This window comes from Bos indicus, chromosome 13, assembly GCF_029378745.1.
Source record: "Bos indicus isolate NIAB-ARS_2022 breed Sahiwal x Tharparkar chromosome 13, NIAB-ARS_B.indTharparkar_mat_pri_1.0, whole genome shotgun sequence".
Lineage (NCBI taxonomy): Eukaryota > Metazoa > Chordata > Mammalia > Artiodactyla > Bovidae > Bos > Bos indicus.
In genome coordinates, this window is record NC_091772.1 from 23,107,836 (window position 1) to 23,135,250 (window position 27,415).

A 27,415-nucleotide genomic window follows, 5' to 3' on the forward strand; every position below is an offset into this window, starting at 1 on the left:
TATAAAAACCATAGCTTTGACTATATCGACCCTTACTGGTAAAGTGAAGTCTCTGCTTCTTAATATGCTATCTGGGTTTGTAATAGCTTTTCTTCCAAGGAGCAACGTCTTTTAATTTTGTGGTTGCAGTCACCATCCACAGTGATTTTGCAGCCCAAGAAAATAAAGACTGTCCCTATTTCCACTTTTCCCCCATCTATTTGCCATGAAGTAATGGGACCAGAAGCTATGATCTTAGTTTTTTGAATGTTGAGTTTTAAGCCAGCTTTTTCATTTTCCTCTTTCAATAAGAGGCTCTCTAGTTCCTCTTCATTTTCTGCTATTAAAGTGGTTTCATATACATATCTGATGTTGCTGATATTTCTCCTGGCAATCTTAATTCCAGCTTATGTTTCATCCAGCCCGGCATTTTGCTGCATGTAAGTTAAATAAGCAGGGTGACAATATACAGCCTTGACATACTCCTTTCCCAATTTTGAACCAGCCCATTGTTCTATGTCCGGTTCTTAACTGCTGCCTCATCCTGCATGCAGGTTTCTCCGGAGACAGATATGGTGGTCTGGTATTTCCATCTCTTTTAAGAATTTCCCACAGTTTTTTTGATCCACACAGTCAAAGGCTTTGACATATCAAATAAAGCAGAAGTAAAAATTTTGAGGGAATTCTCTTGCTTTTTCTATGATCCAATGGATGTTGGCAATTTGATCTCTGATTCCTCTACCTTTTGTAAATCCAGCTTGCATCTCTGGATATATTAATATAGCAGTAATAATCATTTGTCCACTCTTACTCTTCAAAACACACATCAGTCAATATGTAATCCTCTAGCATCCTAAATTTCCCCCTCTTAAGCAGAGTCTGCTTTAAACAGTTATACAGTTTACCTGAATATTATATTGTATTTGTTGAAACTTTTTTTTTTAATTTTTATTGGAGTATGCTGCTGCTGCTGCTAAGTTGCTTCAGTCGTGTCCGACTCTGTGCAACCACACAGACGGCAGCTCACCAGGCTCTCCCATCCCTGAGATTCCCCAGGCAAGAACACTGGAGTGGGTTGCTATTTCCTTCTCCAATGCATGAAAGTGAAAAGTGAAAGTGAAGTCGCTCAGTCGTGTCCGACTCTTCGTGACCCCATGCAGCCTACCAGGCTCCTCCATCCATGGGATTTTCCAGGCAAGAGTATTGGAGTGGGGTGCCATCACCTTCTCCGTTATTGGAGTATAGTTGATTTAAAAGGTTGTGTTAGTTTCTGCTGTATAACAAGGTGAATCAGTTATACATATATACATATACCCACTCTTATAGACTTTTTTCCTATTACAGAGTGTTGAGAAGAGTTCCCTGTGCCATACAGTAGGTCCTTATTAGTTATCTATATTTTATATATAGTACTGTGTATATGTCAATCCTAGTCTCCAAATCAACTCTCCCCCTTCTCCCTTGGTAACCATAAGTTTGTTTTCTGCATCATTAATATTAACTGATTAATATTCATGGTTATATTAATTCATCTATTTAGTCATTCATCCATTTATTAAACTTTTACTATGTGCCAGGATGCTATATTAAATGCTGCAGACACAAAGATGATAAAGAAAGTCCCTGTTCTAAAGCTACCCAGATACCAGAAGGTTGTAGAGGGTAAAAATGGTCCCCTAAACATGACTGTGTTCTGATGCCCAGAACCTGCAAATATTTTACCTTACATGGCAAAAGAGACTTTGCAGATGGGATTAAACTTGAGCACCTTAAGACAGGAGAGACTATCCTGAATTATCCAAGTTAGTCCAATCTAATCACAAGTCCTTAAAAGCAGAGAACTTTTCCCCGTTACGATCAGGCAGAAATGTGACTACAGAATAATCAGAGATGCAACATTGCTAGCTCTGAAGGAAGAGGAAGGGGGGCCATGATCCAAGGAACATGGGGGCCTCGAGAAGCTGGAAAAGGAATCAGCCTCGCGTGATAACCCTGACTTTAGCCCAGTGAGACTCATGTCTGACTTCTGACCCACATAACTGTATGATAATGCATTTGTATTTAAGCCACTAATCTGTGGCCATTTGTTAAGCAACAATAGAAAACTAACACTGGGATCATCTAGTCCCACATGGTTTTTTTTAACAGATAAGGAAACGAAAATAAACTCCTCAAAGTCGCACATTTAGGTAGTGGCAATGGACTCTGGTTTTGGAGACAACCCAGTCCTCCTTTATTCTCAAACTATGGTTGGTGTTTAGGTAAAGGCAGAAAGCTAGACTTTCACTTTATGAAGGGTAATTGCCATAGCTATTTTTCTATATATTCCAAGTGTGAACTGCATGGGAATACTAATAACACAGTTGCTCTTTTCTAGCTTCACTTGGCTAAATGACTTCTGTGGGCTGCACAAATAGCTAAGGCATGCAAGTTATTCTGTAAATCACACATGCTGTGTATTTATATACATTTGTAAGTGTGAAGTGACTGAGTATTAAGAGTGTTTGTACAGTTTTCTGTGCCCACATTAGTCCATATCACTTCTCTAGGAATCTAGGTAGGTGGAGGGGAATGAAGTTTGAACCAAGAACATTCATATTGAAATTAAAAATAAAACAGAAGACCTCCCCTCCCTGAGTTCAATCAACAGTTACCTATTAAGCACCTACTGTGTGCCAGGGATTCTTTAAGGTCCTTAGATAGTCATAACATTAAAGAAAATAGATACAATCCTTACTCTCATGAAGCTTACTTTCTATTGGGAGGACCAGATGGTAAACAAAATTAATTAATTAATGTTAAGTAGTATTAAATGCTCTGGATAAAAATAAAACCATGTTAAAAAAATAAAACATTATAAAAGGAAGAATGTATGAGAAGGATGTAGATATAGAAAATTAGAATGACCAGGGCTGGGAAAATGCCTTCTTTAACAGTATGTTCAACTCTTCCTAAAATCAGCAAGAACTGTCTCCAGTGTTTGGTGGAAGTCATCAACATACTGATACTTTAGTCAAGGTTTTTCATGTTATATAACAATAATACAAATGAAACGAAGACTTTCAAAACAAAAATCATTGACATTTTCAGGCTTACAGCAAGTTGGTGATCACCACTAAATATTAATGACAACTGCAGCACTGGACTGCAGTTGTTTAAGGACTTTCTAGATTTTAGATGCCTCCCAGATTAAAAGGGGCTTTCCTGGTGGCTCAGACGGTGAAGAATCTGCCTGCAATGCAGGAGACCCAGGTTCAGGCCCTGCATCAGGAAGATCCCCTGGAGAAGGGCATGGCTACCTACTCCAGTATTCTTGCCCGGAGAATCCCATGAATGAGGAACCATGGGGTCACAGAGAGTCAGACACAACTGAGCAACTAAGCACGCAAACATACAGATGAAAGGAAATATATGACCCCATGATAACTTTATCCCTCCTTCTGATACTGAGTTGTGGGTGGTTCAGAAATTACTAATATAGTATTTTGCACATGTAGTACATGAGGTGCAAGTAAGTCTAGAGAGTAGCAGGAAGCACAGAAAATTTAATTATTACTGAATTTAAGGAAAAATCCAAATTTAAATAATCAGCTTTATATAATATAGTTAATATAGTAAGACAATGTTTAAAACTCACTTTGAAGGGTTTCAAGTTCAGCTCTTGTCAATTCATCTTCCTTTTCCTTCAATCTTGTTTCTTTATATTTAGCATAAAACTGCCCAGCATCCTGAAGAAAGAAGTTACAAATAAATTAACATAAAAATCAGTTTCCTTTGATGGTATTTTCCATATAAGTTCAAGTTAAAGCAGCATATTCATTTAATAAGTAGTTTTCCTCTGTTTATGTTTTCAAATTTAATGATGAAGAGAAGAAATTGAATAAGCAGTTCTCTATGATTTGTCTCTCTCAGAGAATTAATGAAAGCCAGAAATTATATGAGTGTATTAAACATGTTTAAGTAAAGCCTTTTCTCTCAGAAACGTAAGGGAGATATTCTCTTCCTGTTTTTTTTCTATTGCATATTTTCTCAATATTGTGTGTGGACAGAAATCAGAAAAATACACTTGCTGAACTGAATTATTTGATAGTACAGTAAATTATATTATTGTGACAAAGTACAAACAGTATTTTCATATTAGTCCCTTAACTCCAAAAGATTTTCAAAATCACTATATGCAAATCTGATTATGAAACATCTGTGACCACGTAGATACAAGTGAAAGACATCACTCCACTGAGAGCTGAGGACTGAGAGCACACATTGTATGCAAATACTTAGGCGTCAAGGCACAGCGGCTGAAGTCTCGAGGAGGGGCATTTACGACAGGTGAGACTAGAGTACCAAAAAAAAGACTAGGCCTTCGATAATCACAGACACGGGAATAAACAAGCTGGTGTTCCAGGCACATGAAGCTCCTAACAGTGAGAAAAGCAAAACCAGATCATTTTCAACACCTCTTGACTCAAACTTCATCTATTCTATCACAGTACTACCTCAAGCTGCCAGGCTACACTGTGCTATGCTTCTATGTCTTTCTATATGCTTTGCCTTCTAATTAGAGTATTTTGCTCCCCTATCTTTCTTAAGAACTCCTATTCATCCTTGAAAACCCTATTCAAGAATCACTCCTCTTGTGCAAATCTTTCTAACCTTCCCTGGAAGACTAATCCTTTCCTGTATACTGCTTCTGTATTTAAACTTATCTCTATGGTTGCTTGTATCGCAGTATTCTCTCCTAGAAAATGAGAAATTTGAGACAAGGGAACTTGTATACTCAGAGTACAGTATCTAGAATCCAGAAGGCACTCAATAAGTGTTTTTGAACTGAACTAGATTGAAAGATGTGAGAAATTTGTAAAGAAAGAAATGAAAGAGCTTGATGACTGACTGGTATGGAATAAGAAAAGGACAGATATCAAGGATAACTCTAGGGTAACATTCCCAGACTTTGTGATTCCTAGAGCAGATAAATTATAGACCCTTTTGACAGGGTTTTATTTCTGCAGGAAGTGAAGGAATAAACTCAATCCTTGGTCTACTACAATTCAGATGGAAATGCCTCAACACTTAAACCACAGAATGGGATTCTCCCTTTTCAGCCATGCCTATCCAAATTAAAGCTTTCTCCTGGGGTCTTTGAAGGGCACAGATGTCATACACCTGACTTACTCATCCTCCCATGCCCATATATACTTAAAATTTCAACAGAGGTTCAGGTTAAGAATTTACAGTCCTTTAACATTCCCTGCACCCTCAGAAAGATTGTTCAGTTTTTTTTTCCTATAAGACAGCTTTAATAGCACTTAGTTGTCTTAAACTTTATTCGAAACAATCGTTAGATTGTATTGTGACAGCTGTCATATCACTCTGGATTAATTAAAAAAACATCAAATTGGTGAATTTTTGTGTAGTCATTTTAGTATTGAAGATGGAAGGAGAAAAGCAACATTTTTTGCATATTAGGGTTTATTATTTCAAGAGAGGTAAAAATGCAACTGAAACGCAAAAAAAAGATTTGTACAATGAATGGAGAAGGTGCCGTGACTGATCGAATATGTCAGAAATGGTTTGTGAAGTTTCATGCCCGAGATTTCTTACAGGACGATGCTCCACGGTCAGGTGGACCAGTTGAAGTTGACAGTGATCACATCAAGACATTAATTGATAACATCAATGCTGTACCACGCAGGACACAGCTGACCTACTCAAAATATCCAAATCAAGTGCTGAAAATCATTTGTACTAGCTTGGCTGTGTTAATGGATTTGATGTTTGGGAGCCACACAAGATAAGCAAAGAAAACCCTGACTATATTTCTGCATGTGATTCTGTATTGAAACCCAACAAAGACATTTCATTTTTAAAACAACTTGTGACGGGCAATTAAAAGTGGATACCATTCAATCATTTGGAACACAAGAGACTGTAGTAAGTGATGAACCATCACCAACTACACCAAATTCCAGTCTTCATCCAAAGAAAGTAATGCTGTGTATATGGTGGGATTGGAAGGGAGTCCTCTTTTATGAGCTCCTTCTGGAAAACCAAATGATTAATCCCAACAAGTGCTGCATTCAGTTAGACCAACTGAAGGCAGCACTGGACAAAAAGTGCCTGGAATTAGTCAACAGAAAATGCATAATATTCCATCAGGATACCACAAGATTACGTGTTTCTCTGAATATCAGGCAAAAACTGTTATAGCTTAGCTAAGAAGTTCTGATTATCTGCAGTATTCACCAGACATTGTACCTTCAGATTTCCATTTATTTTGATCTTTAAAAATTCACTTAAGGGAAAAAAATTCTATTCCCTGGAAGACTCAAAAAGGCACCTGGAACAGCTTTTTGCTCAAAAAGATAAGAAGTTTTGAGAAGATGGAATCATGAAGTTGCCTAAAAAAACGGCAGAAGGTAGTGGAACACACTGCTCATAAAGTTCTTAGTTTAAATGAAAAACGTGTCTTTTTACTTAAAAGCAAAAGTCCTTTATGGCCAACTCAATATGTAAAGAGAGAGTAGTGCTCACCCAACGTTCTATTTGTTTCCCCACATTTCCTTATTCTCTTGAGATTACATGGGATTATGGGGCTAGTTCTGGGCAGGCTTTGGTTAGAAATATGCGTCACTTCAAACCAAATACCAAAAAAGGCTGTGTAAACCTCCAGTTCTCACTCCTGTCATAGACAGCAAGGAGGCCACAGGCCCTGGATGCATTCAGCCAAAAGATGGTAAAGACATCATTATTCTGAGTCCCTAAGTGGCAAGTTAGAGCAGCATGTCTCCTTATGATACGTAAGTGGAAGACACTGGAAACAAAGTTCAAGTCACTGGAATTTTAAGATAATCTGCACTTTACCATAGTCTATCCTGGTTGATATAAATACCAAGTGCTACAGAGTTAGTACAGAGAATATATAATGGGAAATTTTCAGTTGGCCTGATCAGGAAAGGCTCCATAATGATGATAATTTAGCTAAACTGTGAAGATATAGTATTCCCAAGGTTAGTTAGCTATGAGATGGAAGATATCCCTTATTACAAACCTTTCTCTTTAACATTACTGGAACATATTTAAGTGATAAAAATACCATGCTGAGGTGGCATTGCTTGTCATGTTTCAGTTTACTTTTCCTTCTCCACATAAACTTTAAAATAGTAAACCATCCAAAAAAAAGTCTTAGGAAAGAAGGGGGTTAAATTCAGAGTGGTACGAGCAGGAAAACAGTACCACCATGGAAGAACTCTGCTCAGATGCTCAGTCGTGTGTGACTCTTCACGACTCCATGGACTGTAGCCCACCAGGCTCCTCTGTCCATGGGATTTTCCAGGCAAGGATACCGGAGTGGGTTGCCATTTCCTCCTCCAGGAAGAACTCTGAAGAGAGGCAGGTACAAGAAGGATGGAGGACACTCCATTGCTCTTTGACTGTGTGACAGCATGTACCTCTTGTTTGAAGCTTACATACAACCTTCAACACAGGAGAATATCGTTTAAGTGCAGTTTTGAAAATCTGCCCACAAATTCAACTGCTCTATTATTACATTTTGTTCTCCAACTGACTGATACTATAATCTCAGAATTACATGTAATGTGTTATTACGTACAATGTAGAAAATTACTTCCCTGGTGGCTCAGACAGTAAACAGTTTGCCTGCAATGTGGCAGACCCAGGTTCAGTCCCTGGGTTGGGAAGATCTCCTGGAGAAGGGACTGGCAGCCCACTCCAGTATTCTTGCCTGGAGAATCCCATGGATGGAGTAGCCTGGCGGGCTAGAGTCCATGGAGTCACAGAGAGTCATGTCCAACTGTGAAGCGACTTAGCATGCACATAATCTCAAGAGTTATATGTGATATGTAATTACATACAATGTATAAAATTACAGTGAAGAATATAAGAAAACTTCTAAATTTCATAATTTGAGTAAGAGTCAGTTTTTCTTTGTATAGAACTATAATAATACTAAGTTCACAAGAGTAATAAAAATAAAACAGAGAACAAGAAGCTGTTTTCCTGTGCCTGAGTCAGTATATTCTAAGAGATAGAAGGCCCAAAGTGACTTTTCCATTTGGGCTAAGAGACAGAAGAGACCACAGAAGCCATCTATTCAGCCCTAACTCAATGTGAGAATCCTCTACAACTGTTATAAAAATTACAATCTGCCTCAATATCCGTACAGAGAATGTAAGATCAGATAGCTTACTCACAGACCATGAGACTAGTTACCAAGCTCACTATCCAGCAGCTGAAAAAACTTAGCCTAAGCTTTTATATTTCTTATATTTTAAATTTATTTTCCTCTGCTTTAAGATTCATTTCTACCATGAACTAATTGTGTCACTTTGGGCAAACGGTCTCACCAATCTGAGTCTTAAGTATTTTTTCAGCTATAAAATATGGATGAGACTGTGTGTCTCTAACATCCTAACTAACTAACATTTTGTGGTTTTAAAATCTTTTCTACGTAACTCTACTTTATATTCTGTCTTTGGACCTCTGAATAATTGCATCTTATGGCCTCCTTTCAGAGGGTGGAAGGAATGGAATCTTTGTTACGTTGTGAGGTCTTTCCAATTCTCCTGTATCCCTTTGTCCTTCTGCAGCAGCAGTTTCAGCCTTATAAAAATTCAGATGAGTTTTCCCAAACTTTTTCACTGGTTTATGTATTCTCTATGTAAAGTGCGCTTGTCTGCAAAATTTTTCAAAAAGTTCTAAGAATACTAAAAAAGTAAGCTTCCTTATCCCTTGGAAAATCTGTGTTTAACTTTGAGCAGAAGGGCAGGCAACTAAGCTTGCTGCAAATGCCTCCTAGTCTTTTAGAAGCTTTTCCTTCTGCTAATTAGCTGTGAATGTTTTGTTTATTTGGTTTCTGTCCCAGCAAGCAGAAGCAAAGGGGTTAGAATGAAGGGCCATGACTGTAGAGAGGGCAACCCCTGGGCTTGTCCAGAGCTGTTTCCATGGAAGAAGCTTCTTGGGAGGGAGGAGGCCTCCCTTTATAAACAGCTGTATACAGTACAGTATTCCCTTTACTCTCAGGCAACTTTCAATTTAAGGTAAAAGCCACAGTACCACAGAGAAGATTCTTCTGTTTTCTCAGCCACTGCTCCTCAGAAGCCCATAAATCCTGATGGGGTGGACATATGCACACTGGGAATTTTCTACAATGATTTCTAGTCTGTGTTCATATAAGATCAACTTGGTAGTGGGAAAAGATGGGGGACCAGGACTTAACGATGAGAAAAATGAACAATTTAGGCAATGAACTCCTAAAGGAGTTGCATGTTTTATAGATAATGTTACTGAGAAATGTAACATAGCAGGTAGAGAGCAATTTAAACGGTGAATTCCCAGAAACATCAAACAAGCGAGCAAATAAATTCTGAATACTTAAGATCTTTCCACCTCAGAAAAGGTAGAGAACTATGAACTATGATTTAGACTGGTAATTTGTAATTACTTGGGATATTTGGTACTTACTGATTTGTATGAGAAATCGGTGCTGTTAGCAATCTAAATTTTTAATGGGCCTAAATAAATGAAGCTCCAACACAAACAGCCAGTTAAACTGAAAATATGCACACAGCACTGGTTATATTTCATCAGTTTTTGCTACTCACATTGCTATGAATATGTTTCAGAATATATATGATCAAATAAAAAATATCTAAGGGCATTTTGAAGGTTAGAAAATTTTCTTGGGGTCACAGGCTGAGTACAGTCCACACAGAAGACTGGTTTAGTCAGATTCCAAGAGACTGTGTACTCCCTTCTGTTCTCTGAGAACACAGACTGGGAAGATACGGAGTGTCACTAGGGCTATACTTTTAATGGTAAAATTAAATTCTAGCCTGAAAGCACACTATGCCTCTCCTGATACACACCGAGTTCCTTGTTACATTCTAATTCACACCGCATGTCTTCTGTTGATTACTCCATCTGCCTTTTTTGCTGTATAAACACATTCTTCTCAAGTTTCTGAAGTTTCTCTGCAAACAGTCATGCATTTTACTCCTCTTTAATGTAATGTTCTCTCCAATCTCTATGGACACGTCAATTTACAAACACTCTCCATATTCTTTTTCTTTGGTTTCTCATTTGACTTCTTACTTCTGCCTATGTGGGTACATGAATGATATGGGGATACACATTTTGCTAAATATAGTAATATCCATATGTCTTTTCTTTCAAGATTTTCCAATCTATGAAATGTTTGATACTAATTTAACATCAGATATCTCATATGTGTCAAGTATAATTGTTTTCAGTTACTGGGCTCATTCTTCTAATCCACTACATATTACAGTTTTTCCAATATTTTCTTCAGAGCAAAGGAAAGGAATAAAACCCAGTAATAAAGGTACTAAAAGAGGTACTAAAGGAGGTAATAAAGACCTTCTCAAAATGCAAGGGGAACTATCAAAGAAATACTTTTACTTCTACCCTGCTTGATCACAGAACCATTTTGAGTACTGTCTGCCCACTATGCGCTTTAACTTTCCCGTTCCTAACGATGTATACATATCTTTGACAGACCCGTGTGACAGAAACACTTTTCTGTCTCAATGTTCTTTAACAGGTTTGTCAGATTTACCTATTAAACTCCTAAATGGCTATATTCAGAGTCTGCTGACTTGGGATATAGTCTTGGATGACAGTATGAGCTATGTAGTATTTTCTTTTTTTTTAAAAGAGCAATCGTACAATTCTTCCTCAGGTTTTTTCAGTCTCCACATGTGTATTTTTATGGGAGTTACTGTATCTATGAAATTATTTTTGTACACAACTAGGACACAGAGTAGGCACTTCACTGTCGAATGGCCTATTCATCTTTCAAGACTTGGCTCAAATTTTCCTTGGTTATCTTAAATAGAGACAATCTTACTTCTCAGAACATCTATAGAAGTCATTGTTTATATTACAGATATGAAGCTTATATATCATAATGTGTCCCAATTATTTTAATTTATGTGATATAAACTCTGACTGTAGGGCTTTTAAAGTGCCTTGTTCTGATACTGTGTTTAATAAATTTTTACTGAACCTGCTAAACTAATCCTACTGGATAACCAACCATACATGCATGTGAACTGTAATAAAGAATGGATATTTAGAGGAAGAATGGGAAGAAAAAGGTTAGAAATGAAGAGCTGTTGATATGACAACTAAATTTGGGTACAGGTTCTGCAAGTATGAAGGCCATTCACTGGAAGTCTTCGAACCTCTCAGTCAAGAAGATAGGGATGGTTTATGCAAGAAAAAGGATTCCTACTTAAAAATAAAACAATGGCCCTGTACCACAAAAGTGGTGTAGAAAACACTGAAGGCCATGTGTATCATTTTTTTAAATACTGAGGGCTCTAGTAGGACTCTTACCACCACTGTGTTAGTTACCCATCCAGACTATTTCAGGTAAAGAGGGCTTCCTATAAATTTCATAAGTACCTTATTTAAGAAGATCTCATACAAGTGTCACATAAAAACTTCAGTGTTGTAGATAAGGCATATGTATTCATTTTACACAATTCTATGAATGATAAATTAATACAAAGGTCAAAGAATATTATAAGAAAAAAAAAAGCAGATAAAATCTAATCCTAATAGCAACTATTCAGTATTGCTTTGCTGATGTTTGTGAAAGTATAAGCTGTTATGTTTATGGATCTGAAATATTTTCACTATTACAATTTGGATCAGAATCAACTATATTGTTTTGGTAGTGGACATGAGAAAGACATTAAACTTCCAATTGATTCAACAGTTTTAGAAGGTTTCTGAAGAGGCTAAAATGTTTTTACAAAATTCCTTACTTTTACAAGTTTTCTACAAATTTGCAATGAGGCAAAACAATAACTTGTGAATCTAAGTCATTTTAATATATTGATTGTTTTTGCAAATTACTCTGCATGCTAACCAAGAAATATGTTAATTTTACCAAATAAACTTTGTTTCAAATGACTTAGATTAAAATTACAAAGTGAGTGGGATGAATTGGGAGACTGACATATATACACTACTATGTATAAAACAGATAACTAAAGAGAACCGACTGTGTAGCACAGAGAACTCTTCTCAGTGCTCTGTGGTGCCCTAAATGGGAAGAAAATCCAAAAAAGTGGGGGGCGGGCAGTATATGTATACATATAGCTGATTTACTTTGCTGTACAGTAGAAACTAATACAACATCATAAAGCAACTATACTCCAACAAAAGTTTTTTTTTTTAATAAATGAAAAAAAAAGAAAAAAAGAAAGTGTTTCAGACTGACACTTTATGTGATATTTATGCTGCCTCATGATTAAATTGATCTGTACTCTGATTTGCCTATTACACAGATTCTAAAGCTAGCAAAAAATAATCATTCTCTTAAAAATGTAAGAAATCATGTGGTAAAATATTTTTCTGTCACATCTTCTCACAAATATACCAGTAAGATAAACACATTTTCCCTCTCTTACTAAGTCTTACATATACAGCATACAAGGATTGTGGATTTTTATCCAAATAAACAGTACGCTAAACAACTTGAAAAAAACTTTTAAATTACCAAAATACTTCAATTGTCTCTATTAAATGTAAACAAAATAAATGATTCTGTATGCAATAACTATTAAGATAAACTATTTTGACAAAGAACTGGTAAATAATTTCTCAAAAGTTAGGAAGAAACACTAGTAACTTTTAGTTAATTTTCCCTCCAAATATAATTTCCATCATTAGAGGAAAAGAATGAAATATAGAAGGTGGTCACTCACTTCCTTAAACGATAAGGAAAAACAGCCACTATACGAAAAAAAGTAATTAAACAGAAATTATCTCTCGCTCTTGCTCTTTGTGTTTTCTGAAATGAAAACATTTCCTCCAAAATTACAACTTCAAAGAATTTCAAAATTTGTACACCAAACCATTATATATTCTTTCAAATATTCTGTTTATGTGTTGGAAATTTTCTAACCAGACGCAATAATTAAAATTAGCAAAACGATAGTCTAATGAAATGTGTTGTTATGCTAAATATTAAAAAAAAGGAGAATTGCCATATAAATACGGTATGTACATTCTATCACTTGAGCAAGCCTGACTAGCAACAGAAACTTCGATTACAGTATAAGACAAAATATCTGCACTCCTCTTAAAGCTACAAACAAAATGGTAACCTATGTAGACTTTTGCTTAATTATACAAATACTTACACAAAGTGTTTTTTGCCACACTATTTACTTAAATGCTTCTAAAATAATGGTGACAAGGTATCTGAGTTCTGTTTTTACTGGATATGCCTTAAATGATTAAATTGTTATTGCTTTTATATCTGTCTTAAAGATAGTATTGCTTTTTCCTTTTTCAGTGTCTTGGAATTCTAAGGTGTTCTAAAAGCAACATTAAGAGATAGTTAAAAGAATAGATATCTAAATAAAATTTTAGAACTTTTCTAAACTAGGTTTATACTTATAAAATACTATTCATTCAATCAGCATTATGAAGCATCTACTGTATATTCAGCCTTCAGATAGCAGGCATAAATTATTTCATGAATAATTAAAATCAAAGCAGTAGTATCATATGAAAGAAGTAGGTTTTTTTTTTACCTGGATTAGATGAGGCAATGCTTTTAGGGTAAGGCAAAACCAAATTCCCAGCTTGCAGGGAAGCAAATCATGCCACTGAGGTTTCACCAGTAATCTAAAAGCAAAGTATAGAAACTTGAAAAACAAATTATTTTTATAATAATCATGAACTCTGTTTTCAATGGCTATTTCAACAAAAAAGTTTTTCAATGAAATATTTATGACAGTTATCACTTAATCTGACATATTCCATCATGAAATATATTAGTACAACAAATGCAATTATTTACAGTAAGTAAGAGAATGTAGACTAAAGTTTTGGGGAAGGAGACTTGAATAATCAAGTTATAAAAATAAAGGCACAAAAGCCCTCTTTCTAACCTGGACTTTTCATCAGTTTGGCAAAGTGAATTCTTAGACCTTATGATTACTTCAGCTAGAAAAGACTCAACAGCATCACAGTGTCCCCAAGTGCTGACAAGCAGATATGAAGACTGTAGCATAAACAAACCAATACATAAAAATTAATGTCATTTGCAGTTCACTGAAGCATTACTCACTGATGTCATCAGGACAGAAGACAGGCAGAATAGTCTCTGATCTCCATCTCACATTGATCCAGTTCCTGCCCTGCTGTGTGAACTATTTAAACCCTTTATTTCTTCCTATGAATCAATAGGAGAAATGGTGGTATCTCTTTGAGTGCACTGCATATTACTGTCTCTCTACATATTGTCACTCCTGAGTTAAACGCTACAGTGATAGATTCTTTTAGTAATATTTTGCTTCTGAAGTTTAGTAGAAAAATTTAAACAAGAATTCAGGGGCTTAATTATTTAAATATATATGAATACTTTTACAAACAGAAAAACCTGTAGAACTTGTGCTTAAGACTAGAATTTGTTTCTTAAAACTATGGAACATTACTAGTCTTTTATAAACTGAATACAGATATAAATGTTGGTATATTTGAAATGGATATACATATAAAGTGGGATCACATTAAAGACGTATTTTAAAACAATTTCGAATTATAAACATGTTTTCATATGTTCCCACCTTTCATTTTTTTCTGAAGCACCAAGTTTTGATACATCCACAGTCTTGCCGCCTGTCTTTTTTTTCTTTTCTCTCTTTTTTCTACTGAGCAGTTCATCCTTAATGTGGAAAAAATTATGGTTACAGGTTATCATTAACATGTACTCTTCAAATGTTATCAAGAGTCTTCTGTGAAGGGTAAACATTATAGAAGAACATTTATGCAAATATATGTAGGGTCCAACATGATTAAGTAAAATCATCAATCTCTAACAATGACTGTTGTCATGGTATCCGGTCCTTAAACACACATGAAGTTCGGCGCTGTCAGTCATGTGTATCTCCACAGCAATCAAAGTTTTCTGAGAAGAGAAGGCATTCAACTTACTTTTTCTCATTCATCCAACTTTAATAATGTCACTTCAAAAAGAATGAGTAAACAGATGCTAATTCATGAATACTGATAAATATGTTTCTCTTTAGCATATAAATAAAAGCCCACAGCAGGCAGAATAAACTATCAGTCTAACAAAAATGTAATAATTTTTTAACCAATTTATCTCTGAAATTATAAAATTATACTCATTTCAAATTTTACTGAGTTAAAAGCTATTAAAGTCATCATTCTAAATCATTTTGCATAAAAAACATGCATGTCTAGAAGGTGACAATGAGGAAAACATAGCTCTATCTTCTAATTTTCAGCTCGATATTTACACCTTAACAAAATTTTGTAACAAACTCAAAATGACACATTTTTAAAAAGAAACACTTTCTTCTTATATCATTGGTTCTTGAAATAGAAGCATCAAATACTAAATGTTGAGTACAAAAGTACTAGAATAAGGAATATATATAAGAAAGCTGAAATTTTTATCAGCTGAAAAACTAAATGTCTAAAATTCCATATAAAATTAAGGAGGCTAGGTCACTTGATTTATTACCAATACTTACCAGTTGTTTTTCCAGGTAGATTGACCAAACCACAGCATAATGACCCACTGTGAGAATAATGAACAAAAGTAATGCCAGCTCAGCATTGCTCATTTTCCTCACCCGCCTGTAGTAGAATACAGGCTGTCGCCAATCTGGAAGTCCATTGATCAGAATATCATCATACCTACAGAAGCAAATACAATAGTTCTTCATACGGAGTTTAAAAATAAAAGCAAAAAACTTTATTTGTATCAATACTTACACTTAAAAAGAGGAAAGAGAAAAGAATTTCTCCAAAATATATAACATTTATACAGATTACCAGCATTACAACGGTCTGTAAATCAAAACATTACATTCAATCATACACAACCTTCAAAAAGGCACTCAGTGATATACTTTAGATCTGATATACGGATCTTGTGTTTTTAAACACTCCAACGACGTGACTCCTGGAATGACATCCAAACTCAAGGAGCCTTATAGTCCACCTCTCCATCACAGGGTGCAGTGAGGCCCCACCATGAAAGTCAGTGACAAAAGGAAGAATCTCAATGGGAGAAAATCAAGATAAGAGCACTATTGCTTCCAAGAATTATATATTAATTGAATCACATTCAGGATAAATTTTCTAGTTAGTGCTTTTATTTGAATCTCAGTACGAGGGTTCAAGGTTGAAATATTTATTTTATCAAAGCTTCTTAAAGACATAAAAAGTCTATTAAAAAGGGGCACCTTTTAATTTTATGTTGCTCACGTTCTTTTTAAGAATTAAAAACAATACCAAATTAGCAGGAGATGTGGAAACAACCAATTTCTCAATAAAACTGTTTATTTGTAAACATTTAGGTGGCAGTTTTCCTCACATTTTTTTGTCTTTGCTGAAAGGGAAAAACACAACAAATTTCCTGGTAATTCACTTTAAATCTACTTTCTTTAGAATAAAATTCCAACTGAATTTAAATTTACCCATCAGACATTATGGAGGCAGATATTTTTAACGTTAAAAATAAGGAGTAACATTTATGACTGTAAAACTCAAAATGGTCTCATGCAAATACTGTATGTTCAAAACACACAACCTGTTAATCTTAGTTGAACACAACTCATTAAATATTCTAATCACACTATTTCCAGAATTAAATCTTCACTGAAAGGCCTAATTTGGTGCAACACATTGACCAAAATATTTTAATTAAAAATATTCTGAGTTAGTCGCAGGCCTAATTACAGGAATAGAAATAGGGCCTATATTGTCAGGCAGGTCAGTAGAACTCAGTAGTAGGTTTTTCTCAAGTAAATTGACCGATCTACGAATAATAGCGCAGCTGCTAAACTGCCAGTCTTGACATGTAAATCAATTTAAATGCAACAACTGCAGTAGCTACTTTGATAGTTATTAAATTGATACCTTGGAGATATGCTTAAAAAAATAAAGCAGAGCATTTATTACAGGCAACTTCTTTTTTCAGTAGAAAAATACTGGTTATAAATTCAAAATATATTTTATTGGACTATCTAGAAAACCTGACTTTTAGGATCAACTTAGATTATTAAAAATAACGGCAGATTAGAATAACCAATGTTCAAAGTAAAGGACATTAGTGGTACTAAACTCTTAAAGGCAGGCAAACTTTACAGTATACAAGAATCTGGTAATTAAAATATGGTTACGCAGTAGCTGAGCCAAAGTTTGATGTTAAATATTCTTTTTTAATATTTATATAGCTATTTTTGAACACAAATAAATATATAACATGATTTCATCAAAAGTTATCATTCCTGTCCTTCAAAATTTATGTTTAAATCTATTGCTAAAAACTGACTCATTTTAAATTACCAACATATTGGTAAAAACGGTTTCAAGTGATATAACGTAAGATTACAATATCTGAATGAGGTCCAATAAAGAAAGGCCTGAATTTATTCTAAAATCTACAGTCTACTTCAGATTTGTTGAGGAAAAAGGGGAGAATATAATTATTTTCAGCTAATCTCTCCCAGGAAATAACTTCAAGTAAAAAGTGTGGCTATTAATAAAGAACATCTAAGAAAGTGGTGACAGTTCCCTAAGAGCATTACTGTTAAACTTGTTTTAGATCTAAATAGTATCAGAAGAAAACCCAGCTAAACTCATAGCTATGAATCTTGTATCAAATATTTTATCACCATTGAAATACTATGTATCTATTAATAGCTACTGCTTTCTACCCCACATATAAATTGTATTTGGTGCACAGCTAAATTCAAGACAGCAGAATCTCATGCACTGAACACATTAAACAAAACTAGATATTTAGTAGGCTATGTCTGCCACTCTAAACAACAGTTTCCAAGGATTAAGCTTAGAATCAATGCTCTATTGATTTTACTATCAATGAACATTATGGCTCACACGACTGGCCATTTTAACGGAAGATAGCTTCTATTATAGTTCACTTTTTAGAGTATATGCTGTTAAAAGATAAATCACTGCTTTCCTGAAACACTGAAAAAATAAAGATATCCTTAAAATATACAGACAATATATTCATAAGTTATTTAAGAAAAAATGTGTTGATAACACAAAACATCACTATGTTATTCTTTTTCTATATCTAACACATAATACTGTTAAAATAATTAAGCTCATATAAACTGCTCTTAACAATTTGTTAAAACCAGATTAAGAATGTACACATGTATGAATATTATAAGAAAATACAAAAGTAAATTTCTTTGATGAAAATATCACTAAATGTAAAAAAAATATGAAACTATAAAGGCATCATTTTAGAAATTAAAAATATTAATTGATCTATTCCATACATCCAACATATAGCCTAATATATGTTTATTTCATTTGATTTTCTAAAATGTACATGATGAACATAATAATGGTTATATAATCATCAGTGAGTTCCATTCTATAGTCATCAAATGACTATATTCAATTCAAATATATTTAGCCCAATATAAACATAAAAAGCAAATCAAAAAATGTTTAAATTCCAAGAAAAATTATGTAAATTATTAGCATGCTTTGAAATATAAAATAGTAACTATGAAATTAAAATAGAAAACATGTATATTATGCAAATAAATATTCAAATAATTCTATCATTTGCCTAAATTGTGAATCTCTCACTGTAAAAGTTTGAATTTTTAGCTTAAAAGAATAACATCATCTATTTAGGCCACATTTTGAACCTGAGTAAAAACTGTACAAAGAGCATAAATAGGAAACAAGCTTAAATTAATTGATCTTTCCTTTATAAAATGTATATATGTGCCAAAAGCTGTGGTACACAGCACTTACATTCAACTTCTACAAATATATACCATAAAACAGACCCAAAAAACTAAGTTGCACAAGCGAGTTACCAAAAGAATTTTAAAACAGATTTTAAATAAAAGTAAATGTCCTAATATGACTAAAGCACAATCTAGTGTATGTATGTAGTGCTTAGTATTGTCTTGGTACTTTGTTCCAGCTAACACTGGCAACAGTTTATAATATGGCAGAACATAACTGAGCTGCTGTTTCCTAAAATAAGGAAATTACTTAACGAGTTTAGAAAAGACTTCTTTACTAATCTCCCTTATACTAACCAGGAAAACTTGTTTTTTCATGCTGTAGTCTATGTCTTTAGAAGAAAAAAATGGCTTAGAAGTTTACTCACAGTAACACTCTTAAGAATCTACCCAAGAGAAATGAAAAACATTTGTTCAGAGACTTCTGTGTGAATATACACAGCGGCATTGTTAGTCATAGCCAAAAAGCGGAAATGATCTCAATGTCTATCAGTTGATGAATGGATAAATGAAAGTGGAATGTGGAATACTATTCAGCAATAAAGAAGAATGAGCTACTGGTATATGCTACAATATGGACATACCTCAAAAATATGTTGATAATAGGAAGAAGCCAAATACAAAATACTATTAGATGATTTAATTAATATGAAAAAACACATTTATAGTCACATAAAGGAGATCAGTGATTGCCTGGAGCTGGGATCAGAATGCTAAGTGCCTGCAAATGGGCTTGAGGGAGTGTTTTGAAGGTAATGTTCTAAAACTGGTTGTGGTAGTCTGCACAACTCTGTAAATTTATTAAAAATCATAGATTTGTACACTTAAAATAGGTTAACTGTTATGGTATGCAAATTATACCTAAATAAGGCTGTTTAACAAAGTTTGCCTGTTACTTAAAAAAAAAAGGTAATCTATTATTTTATATGCTTCCTTGTTATTCCCTTTTCTACTAAAAATTTTTAAATGAGGTTGCTTTCAGTGAAAAGATAATTATTTATAAGGGAAATAAATAGGTCCATTACAATTCCTGGAAAGTTACACATTTAAAAGCACTTATTAATAAATATTTATAATAAATGACTGATACCAAAGAGCATTTGTTAATATCACTATAAGACAATCTTCTTTCAAAAGATAAAACTGTGCTTTTTTTTTTCTAAAGGAATTATAAACATTAGGTATTTGTAGAGATGCATTTCTCCTATAAGTTTAAATACTCATAGGTCACCTGGCCTCAGGCGCAAGCTTTGGAAGAGTGATTCTCAGCTTGATTAGTTACGACTTTTGCCTCAAGGAAAACCAGTTACCAAAGAGTTACTTGTGCCTCAAGGGGTATAAATACTACAGCTGTTTGTGTAACTGTCAGATCCATTTTTTTCTACTAACACTCTACAATAAATGCAAAAGGAACTAATCCTAAAAAGAAAATATTTGATGAGCCTGTGTTAATGAAGAAACAATTTATACATGAGAAGTGATTTGTTCTGAAAAGATATAAATAATTTTGGTAATTGGAAGAAATTGTTACAAAGTTTACTGACTTAAAATAACAACCAACAAAAAAACAAAATCTGATGCCAGAGATGCAGGGAGACTAAATAAAGCTATCTTTACAGACACATTCTTGATGTGTGAAACACAACTAGGGGCTCAGTGAGAGAAACCAACTAGAAAATATGCACAGAATGACCAACACTTCTTTCAACACACTTCTAGGACTCTTTCAACACTATGGATTATCTCAAACCAGAGGAATGTCTGCTATGGTACCTGGACCAATGCCAGCCCTTGTTATAAAGCAAAGAACACTTCAAGAGAATATCCTGAGTACCTTGCTTTGCAATCTGACAAACTGAGGTATTCAAATTAAACTGTTAAAGATGAGAACCAAGAGTGGGAGCTGACACTGTAGGATACAGAATAATTCCAGGTAACACATTTGAAGAAAGAATCAGAATGTCACATGGCATAATGTTTTGGATTTTCTTTAAGATAAACTAGCTTTAATAGAGTAATATTTTCAAACTGCAGAGGGTAGCTCACTAGTGTCTCATGAAACCAATTTAGCAGACCACAATCAGCATTGTTTTCAAAAAGAAAAAAGAACAGTCTAGACTAGCTTAGAATAGAAAAATATGTCTTTCACACACAATAAGAAGTGTTCTGTGACATTTCTGTTTCAGTTGTGTCTGTGTGTCCTGAAGCACGATGCAAAATGTATTTCTTACCATGAGTCTGACTTAAAGAACTCTGAAACCTGTCGCAGTAGTGTCTACACTGCGTACACTTGGAAGAGCAGAAGAAAGGGTTTCTCTGCAAGCTCCTAAGTCAGTAGCATATAAACCACTGTAAAATCTATTACTACTCTTCTGAAAGGCACCCAGAGACATCTCAAAGAGAGGGTGCTGCCTCCTGTCTGACGTTCAACCCTAAATACAGAATCGCTGGAGGAGAGTAAGGGAAGGATGGAGGCAAAAGAAACAGGAGAAAGAAGCAAATATTTTTCTTCTACTCCTATCTTGTACTTACACAATTCTGCTCTCTCACTCACAAATTAGGTTTATTATTTTGAATATGAGGAAACACCGAGAAAAGGTAATAACTTGAATATCTCTAGTCGCCTAATTGAAAAACATTTAAGAAACTGAGGGGGGAAAGACCCCCAAGCACAGACAGGAGCAATTACTGATATACCAAAAATGAATAGGCATTTGTTTGAAGTCAAGTGGTATTTGAATTTTCCAGGGCATAGATACTCATGTTAAAAATATTAGCTAATGAAGGCATGATCCTGAAGTCTCTAAGTACTAAATAAACCTAGTGAATATTTTCAGTAGAAATTAACTCCGCTCTAAACATACATCTTAAAAACAATGCATTTCTTGAAAAGGAACGAAAATAAAAATACTAACACAATAAAATGTTTGATGAGACAATTCTTTTCTTTATAAACAGACATCAAAGTATAACATCTTAATTCAAAAGCAGATGAACACTCACCTCTGCCTTCGTTCATCATCCTTTAAAACTTCATAAATGGCCACCAACTAGATAAAACAGAAGCATCACGTTAAAAATACTTTCACCTATAAGAAATCATTTAGGAAGACAGACACACTATAATGCACATGCAAAAAGCCCATGCACTCAGTGAACAGATAAAATCTTAATTATAAGTACCATTTTATGGTTTTGGTAGCACCTTAAGAGGTTAAAAAAGGCTTGATACCAAAATATATCTTTGAGAAAGATGCAAAAGTAATAATTATCTTAACATGTGCTTTTTAAAACTGTAATTTAGAGAAGAAAATTATGACAATTATGACCCTCCCCCCCAAGAACTGAGACTCCAATATAAAAAATGCTGGTAAAAGCGTTATTTTCTTTAAACTGAATAAATATGTATGCATAATATTTCTAAACTACAATCTCATTTTAAATGGAAACATTCTACATATAGGTTACTGTTTTTACCATAAACATTTATTTATAAATTATCACAAAAATATATAACAGCATATTTCACTTACTTGTCTAAATTGAGTTTCTGCATTTTCATCTTTATTCTTGTCTGGATGCAGAGTTAGTGAAAGCTTACGATATGCTTTTCTAATGTCTGCAGATGAAGCATCCTGGATGTAGTGGGGGGGAGGGGAAAAACACAAAGCAAACTTTGTCAGAAAAAGAAATTCCCAGAACCTTGTTAAGATCTGAGAAGACAGCCAACCAAATGCAGGACCCCAGGCAATGTAATTTGAGCAATCAGTCTAACAACCAGGCTATGCAACTAGCCTGACCCACATGACTGAACAATTATTCAATCTAATTTGGCTCTCCTCTTAACTTTTCATTACCATACATTCATTTAAAGAAGACAGTATTTGGCAAAACTTTTCAAACACTTGCCTTCCTAAAATTAACCAATAAATCTTTTTCAGTAATTAAGAGATCAAAAAGAAACAAATTAAAAATTAATACATCCGTGTGCCTTCAAAGAAGGTCTTTATTATTTGAGAATCTTAAAGCCAATGTCTGAAGCCCAGGCTTACCATATGTGGTTCCTTCATTGTTATTTATATTGAATTTACCATGGAGCAGCCACCTATGGAATCTCAATTTCAACATGTCAAAAAGTATGCCTATTTGAAGGCAGTTAAATTTGCATTTACACAAAATAATTATAATTAGAAATAGTTATGTATATTATCCTCAACTTTTTAAAGTATGTTACAGGATATCTTCAATAGTGTCCAGTTTCCATAGTCTGGTTTGCAGAAATAAATTTGCCCACAATTTATGTGTTATTAACATAGTTAAAATATTATTTTAAAAGGACAGTTGAGGAAGAGTACTTTGGATTCAATGAATATTAAAATTGTATTTTATGTAATCCTGTCCTATTTGTACATATAAACTCAGAGAACATCATTTTACATACCTAGTTTAAAAAAAAATACATGAAAATTACAACACACTGTTAAGTATAAAACTTGATCTCCATTAACTTTAAAATTTATTCCAAACACTAACATATTCATAGAGAGGCAAAATGAGAATAAAGTTGCTTATTAAATTTTATCGTGTTTTACAAATGAATATTTGTTCAATTAATTGATAAAACTGATATACTAAAAAGTTCAAATGACTAAAAAAACAAACATAACAAAAGTCCATGTTCCTGGAACTAAATAGCTGTTAAATAAATAGAGCTGGAGCAAGGCAAAGTGAGACTGTAATTAGTCTGTCAAGCTCTCTCTTATAAACCATTACTTTCATTACCAATTTTCTGGGACTTGTTGCTCCAGGCCACTACTCTAAAGTTTCAGCTTAGGTGTGAATATTTTTCTGACTCATGGAGGGTTGAAGAGCTAAAAAATTAGCAGAGTAAGTTTTGCAGGTAATATGATTATAATTTCCATTCTCACATGCCCAATGGAATTGTTTTGTTCTTTATACTTGAATGATAGCTAGCTAACAAGTAGTAGAAAAGAATGATTATTTTTTTCTGAAACTTTGTGATGGAGATTCTGTTCAGCAAAGAGGTCAAATGTCAAATGAATGTTCATTGTCTAACTGGGGCTTTAATTGTAGATTTTATTAATTGGGACTATAACATAGAGAAATTTCAAAAGTAGATTTCTTACAATCTAATGTATTTGCTTATGTTACAAAATTAATACATGCTCATTACGGAACATCTATGACTTACTAACACTCACCTAAGACCCAGTCTTGCCAACCTGACTCCAATCTTCCAGTTTTCTGCTACAGTATATACACTAACTGTAAATGTGATCAGATGGCTCTCCTATTTCAAACTCTTCAGTAACTCCCAAGAACCTTCATCATTTGTCTTATCCAGTCTTTTTAACTTTGTATTGCACCATCTTGATCCGTCTTCCTGGTCCCCCAAATCATCACACAATAGGATCCTGTTCCCCAACCTTATGTTTTTGTTTTGCATCCAGCTGTAGATACAGTTCTCTCCTGACTTAGGAATGCACCTCTCAGGCTGCACAGAAAGACTGCCTATTTTTCTCATGAGATCTGCCCAGTAATTTATTTCACCAATAAGCTTCACCCTAAGTGGACAAAACTGAAAAACTCAGAGTTTTCCCTATCTAAAAGATATGCTCTAGAAAAGCTGCATCTCAAACTAGCTTATGTATGTGTTACATTTTAGTTAATTAATCAATGAATTTTAACTTATCCTCATAGCAAAGCTTATAGCTGTTAGCAGGCCCATTTTACTGACAAGGTAAAGGAGGCAAAAAGAAGTTGAGTAATTTGCTCAATTCCAGACTGCTGGCAAATAGAGGAAAACAGAATTCAAACCCAGAAAATACTGCATCAGAATCATAGCTCTCCATGTTGGTTCTTAAGATTCAGTTAGTAGGTTTCAGCTGACTCACTGCACAGGGGCCTACAGTTTTGGGAAGGCAGTGAGAACAACTGCTACACTTCTACTGATCTGATAAACTATACAGAAAACGTCACACAACTACAATGTAAACATGGTCCACTGCAGTTTTAAAGGTTAATATCCTGATACGTGCTGGCTTTTACAGCACATTTTACACCACATTTCTACTACAGACCCAAACGTTAGAACATTTATCTCACATACACAATGAATGAAACCTTTTGTCTCCCTGGCTTGCAGGGATTCTTGATAGGACTATGGGTGAACTGGTCATCTATAGGATTCAATTCTTTTCCTTTTAAATGTGATACGGTTTTTGTTGTTTTTTTTTTTTTACAAGCTGGACATGAATTATCTTAATACCTGGATGACTTCTGTAAAGAATAGATATATGGTTATTCTTTTAAAAACAAAAATAAAGAAAAACTACAAAAATATGTCCATCAAAATTGGGAAAAAAAAAATGTGATGAGAGATCAACAAAAGTGGCAGAGTATGGAACTCCAAGGGCCTGTCCCTCTCCCTGAAAAGAAATGGCAAATAACCTGGCAAAAACTGTCAGAATCAACCTTATCTGCAAACTAGTCAAAGGATTCCAGTAATCAGTCAAGCACTCAGTCAAGAAAAAGTAGCTAATTCTCTGTAAGGATCTTGAAGTTATCAATCTGAGTTATTGGTGTGGGTTTATAGTGTTAGTTAGTTAAGTTGCTCAGTCGTGTCCAACTCTTTGCAACCCCATGGACTGTAGCCCACCAGGCTCCTCTGTCCATGGGATTCTCCAGGCAAGAACACTGGAGTAGGTTGCCATTTCTTTCTCCAGGGGATCTTCCCAACCCAGGGATCGAACCCAGATCTCCTGCATTGCAGGCAGACGCTTTAACCTCTGAGCCACCAGTTTCTAGTGTTAAGAGTATGTAAGGTAGACTTTGTTCTAAAAGAAGTTGTGGTTGCTTGTTTAGGCTTATCCTTTGATTCCCTGACAGACTGGTAAAGGTCTTACCTCTATTTTTTACCAAACTCTGACCTATCCCAGGGCAGACAGGCAACTGTTCAGGACATTTGTCAAAAACATTTTACAGCAAGTTTACCAGCTGGTGTCAAATGAGGCAAAGGATGGCAGTTAGGCACACAACACGCACATCAAAAAGCTAAGGAGACTGGGAAGTGAGGTGCTTTGGGGAATATGGTATTTGAAATGCTCCCACATATTCTTTGGAAACTAGACGACCAACACCTGTATGCCCAAAGTGGAGTACATAATCAAAAAGACCTGAAAAGGCCCTAAATTCTCATTTCTGGCTGAGCTTTAGGCTGTACACAAGTAGAAAGTGAAGACTAAGAGTGAGTTGTAAACTGCCTAGCTGAGTGTTGAAGGCATGTCCTAACATACACACAAAATCCTCTACCAAAGGTTTTGAGGTTTTTTTTTTTTTTTTTTTTTTTGCTTTTCGTTTTTTTCCTGTGCCAAATCTTTGAGGAAATCTTTGCTGAATCATCATCTGATGCATAAGCTAATTAAACAGATGTTAGTGGACACATATGGCAAAGAATATACACTGTACAAAATTAATTCAGAAAAATCACTAGACAAACAACACCAACCACAAGCAGCAAAAAGGCAAAAACCAAAGGAACAAAAACAAAACAAAGCTGGTGAGGTACAATGATCTAATTACCACATTATATATTCAAAATATCCAGTATTCATTAAAAATTATGAAGGAGGCAAAGAAACAAGAAAGTATGGCCCACACACATAGAAAAAAAAGGAATAGAAATTGTCCCTAAGAAGATCAGACATTAGATTTACTAGAGAAGGACTTTAGATCAACTGTTTTAAACATGCTCAAGAGCACAAAGAACTAATAGAATAAGAATGATGTCTCACCAAATTGAGAATACCAACAGAGGAGAAAATTTAAGGCAAAGAGAAATTCTGGACTTGAAAAACACAATAACTGAAATTTAAAAATTCACTAGAGAATTCCAAAAGCAGAGAAAAAAAATCTGTGAACTTGAAGATACATCAATTGAGATTATCCAATATGAGAAGTAAGAAGAAGAAAAAAAAATAAAGAAAAATTAATAGAGCCTAAAAGACCTGTGGGACACCACTACGTATACCAACATACACATACATAAGAGTTCAAGACAGGACTAGAGAAAAGGGGGGGGAAGGGGAAAAGACTGAAAACTGAACTTTCATAAAAGACATGAATATACACATCTAAGAATTTCAACAAATCCTAAGTACACACAAAGTAATCCACACCTATCAACATTATATTCCAACTGTTCACAAACAGAATCCTGAAAACAGCAGAGAGAAGTGACTCATTATGTACAACGAATTCTCAATAAATTAACATCTATTTCTCATCAGAAATCATGGACGCTAGACATTAACTGAATGACATATTCACAGTGCTTCAGGAAAAAAAAACAAATCTGTCAACCAAGAATTCTATATCCAGGAAAGCTATCCATCAAAAAGGAAAGAGAAATCAAGACATTCTAAGTAAACAAAAACTAAAGAGTTCATTGCTAGTAGTCTTAATCTACAAAAAGCACCGCAGAGAGGCCTTTAGGCTGAAAGGAAATCATACTAGATAGTAATTCATACAAAGAAATAAAAAATACTGATAAAGATAACTATATAGATAAATATAAAAGT

At 34.4% G+C, this 27,415-nt stretch overlaps 1 protein-coding gene across 2 annotated transcripts in view; it reads right to left on the minus strand.

The window, feature by feature from the left end:
* DNAJC1 (DnaJ heat shock protein family (Hsp40) member C1) overlaps nucleotides 1-27,415 on the minus strand; it is a 180,521-nt gene that overhangs the window by 87,901 nt on the left and 65,205 nt on the right. For both annotated transcript variants that reach the window (XM_019973029.2, XM_070800810.1), the window contains exons 2-7: nucleotides 22,349-22,450; nucleotides 21,819-21,865; nucleotides 15,540-15,705; nucleotides 14,607-14,704; nucleotides 13,569-13,662; nucleotides 3,617-3,707 (exon numbers count right to left, since the gene is read on the minus strand). In XM_019973029.2, the coding sequence (XP_019828588.2) occupies nucleotides 3,617-3,707; nucleotides 13,569-13,662; nucleotides 14,607-14,704; nucleotides 15,540-15,705; nucleotides 21,819-21,865; nucleotides 22,349-22,450 (598 nt within the window). The remainder of the gene's footprint in view (nucleotides 1-3,616; nucleotides 3,708-13,568; nucleotides 13,663-14,606; nucleotides 14,705-15,539; nucleotides 15,706-21,818; nucleotides 21,866-22,348; nucleotides 22,451-27,415) is intronic.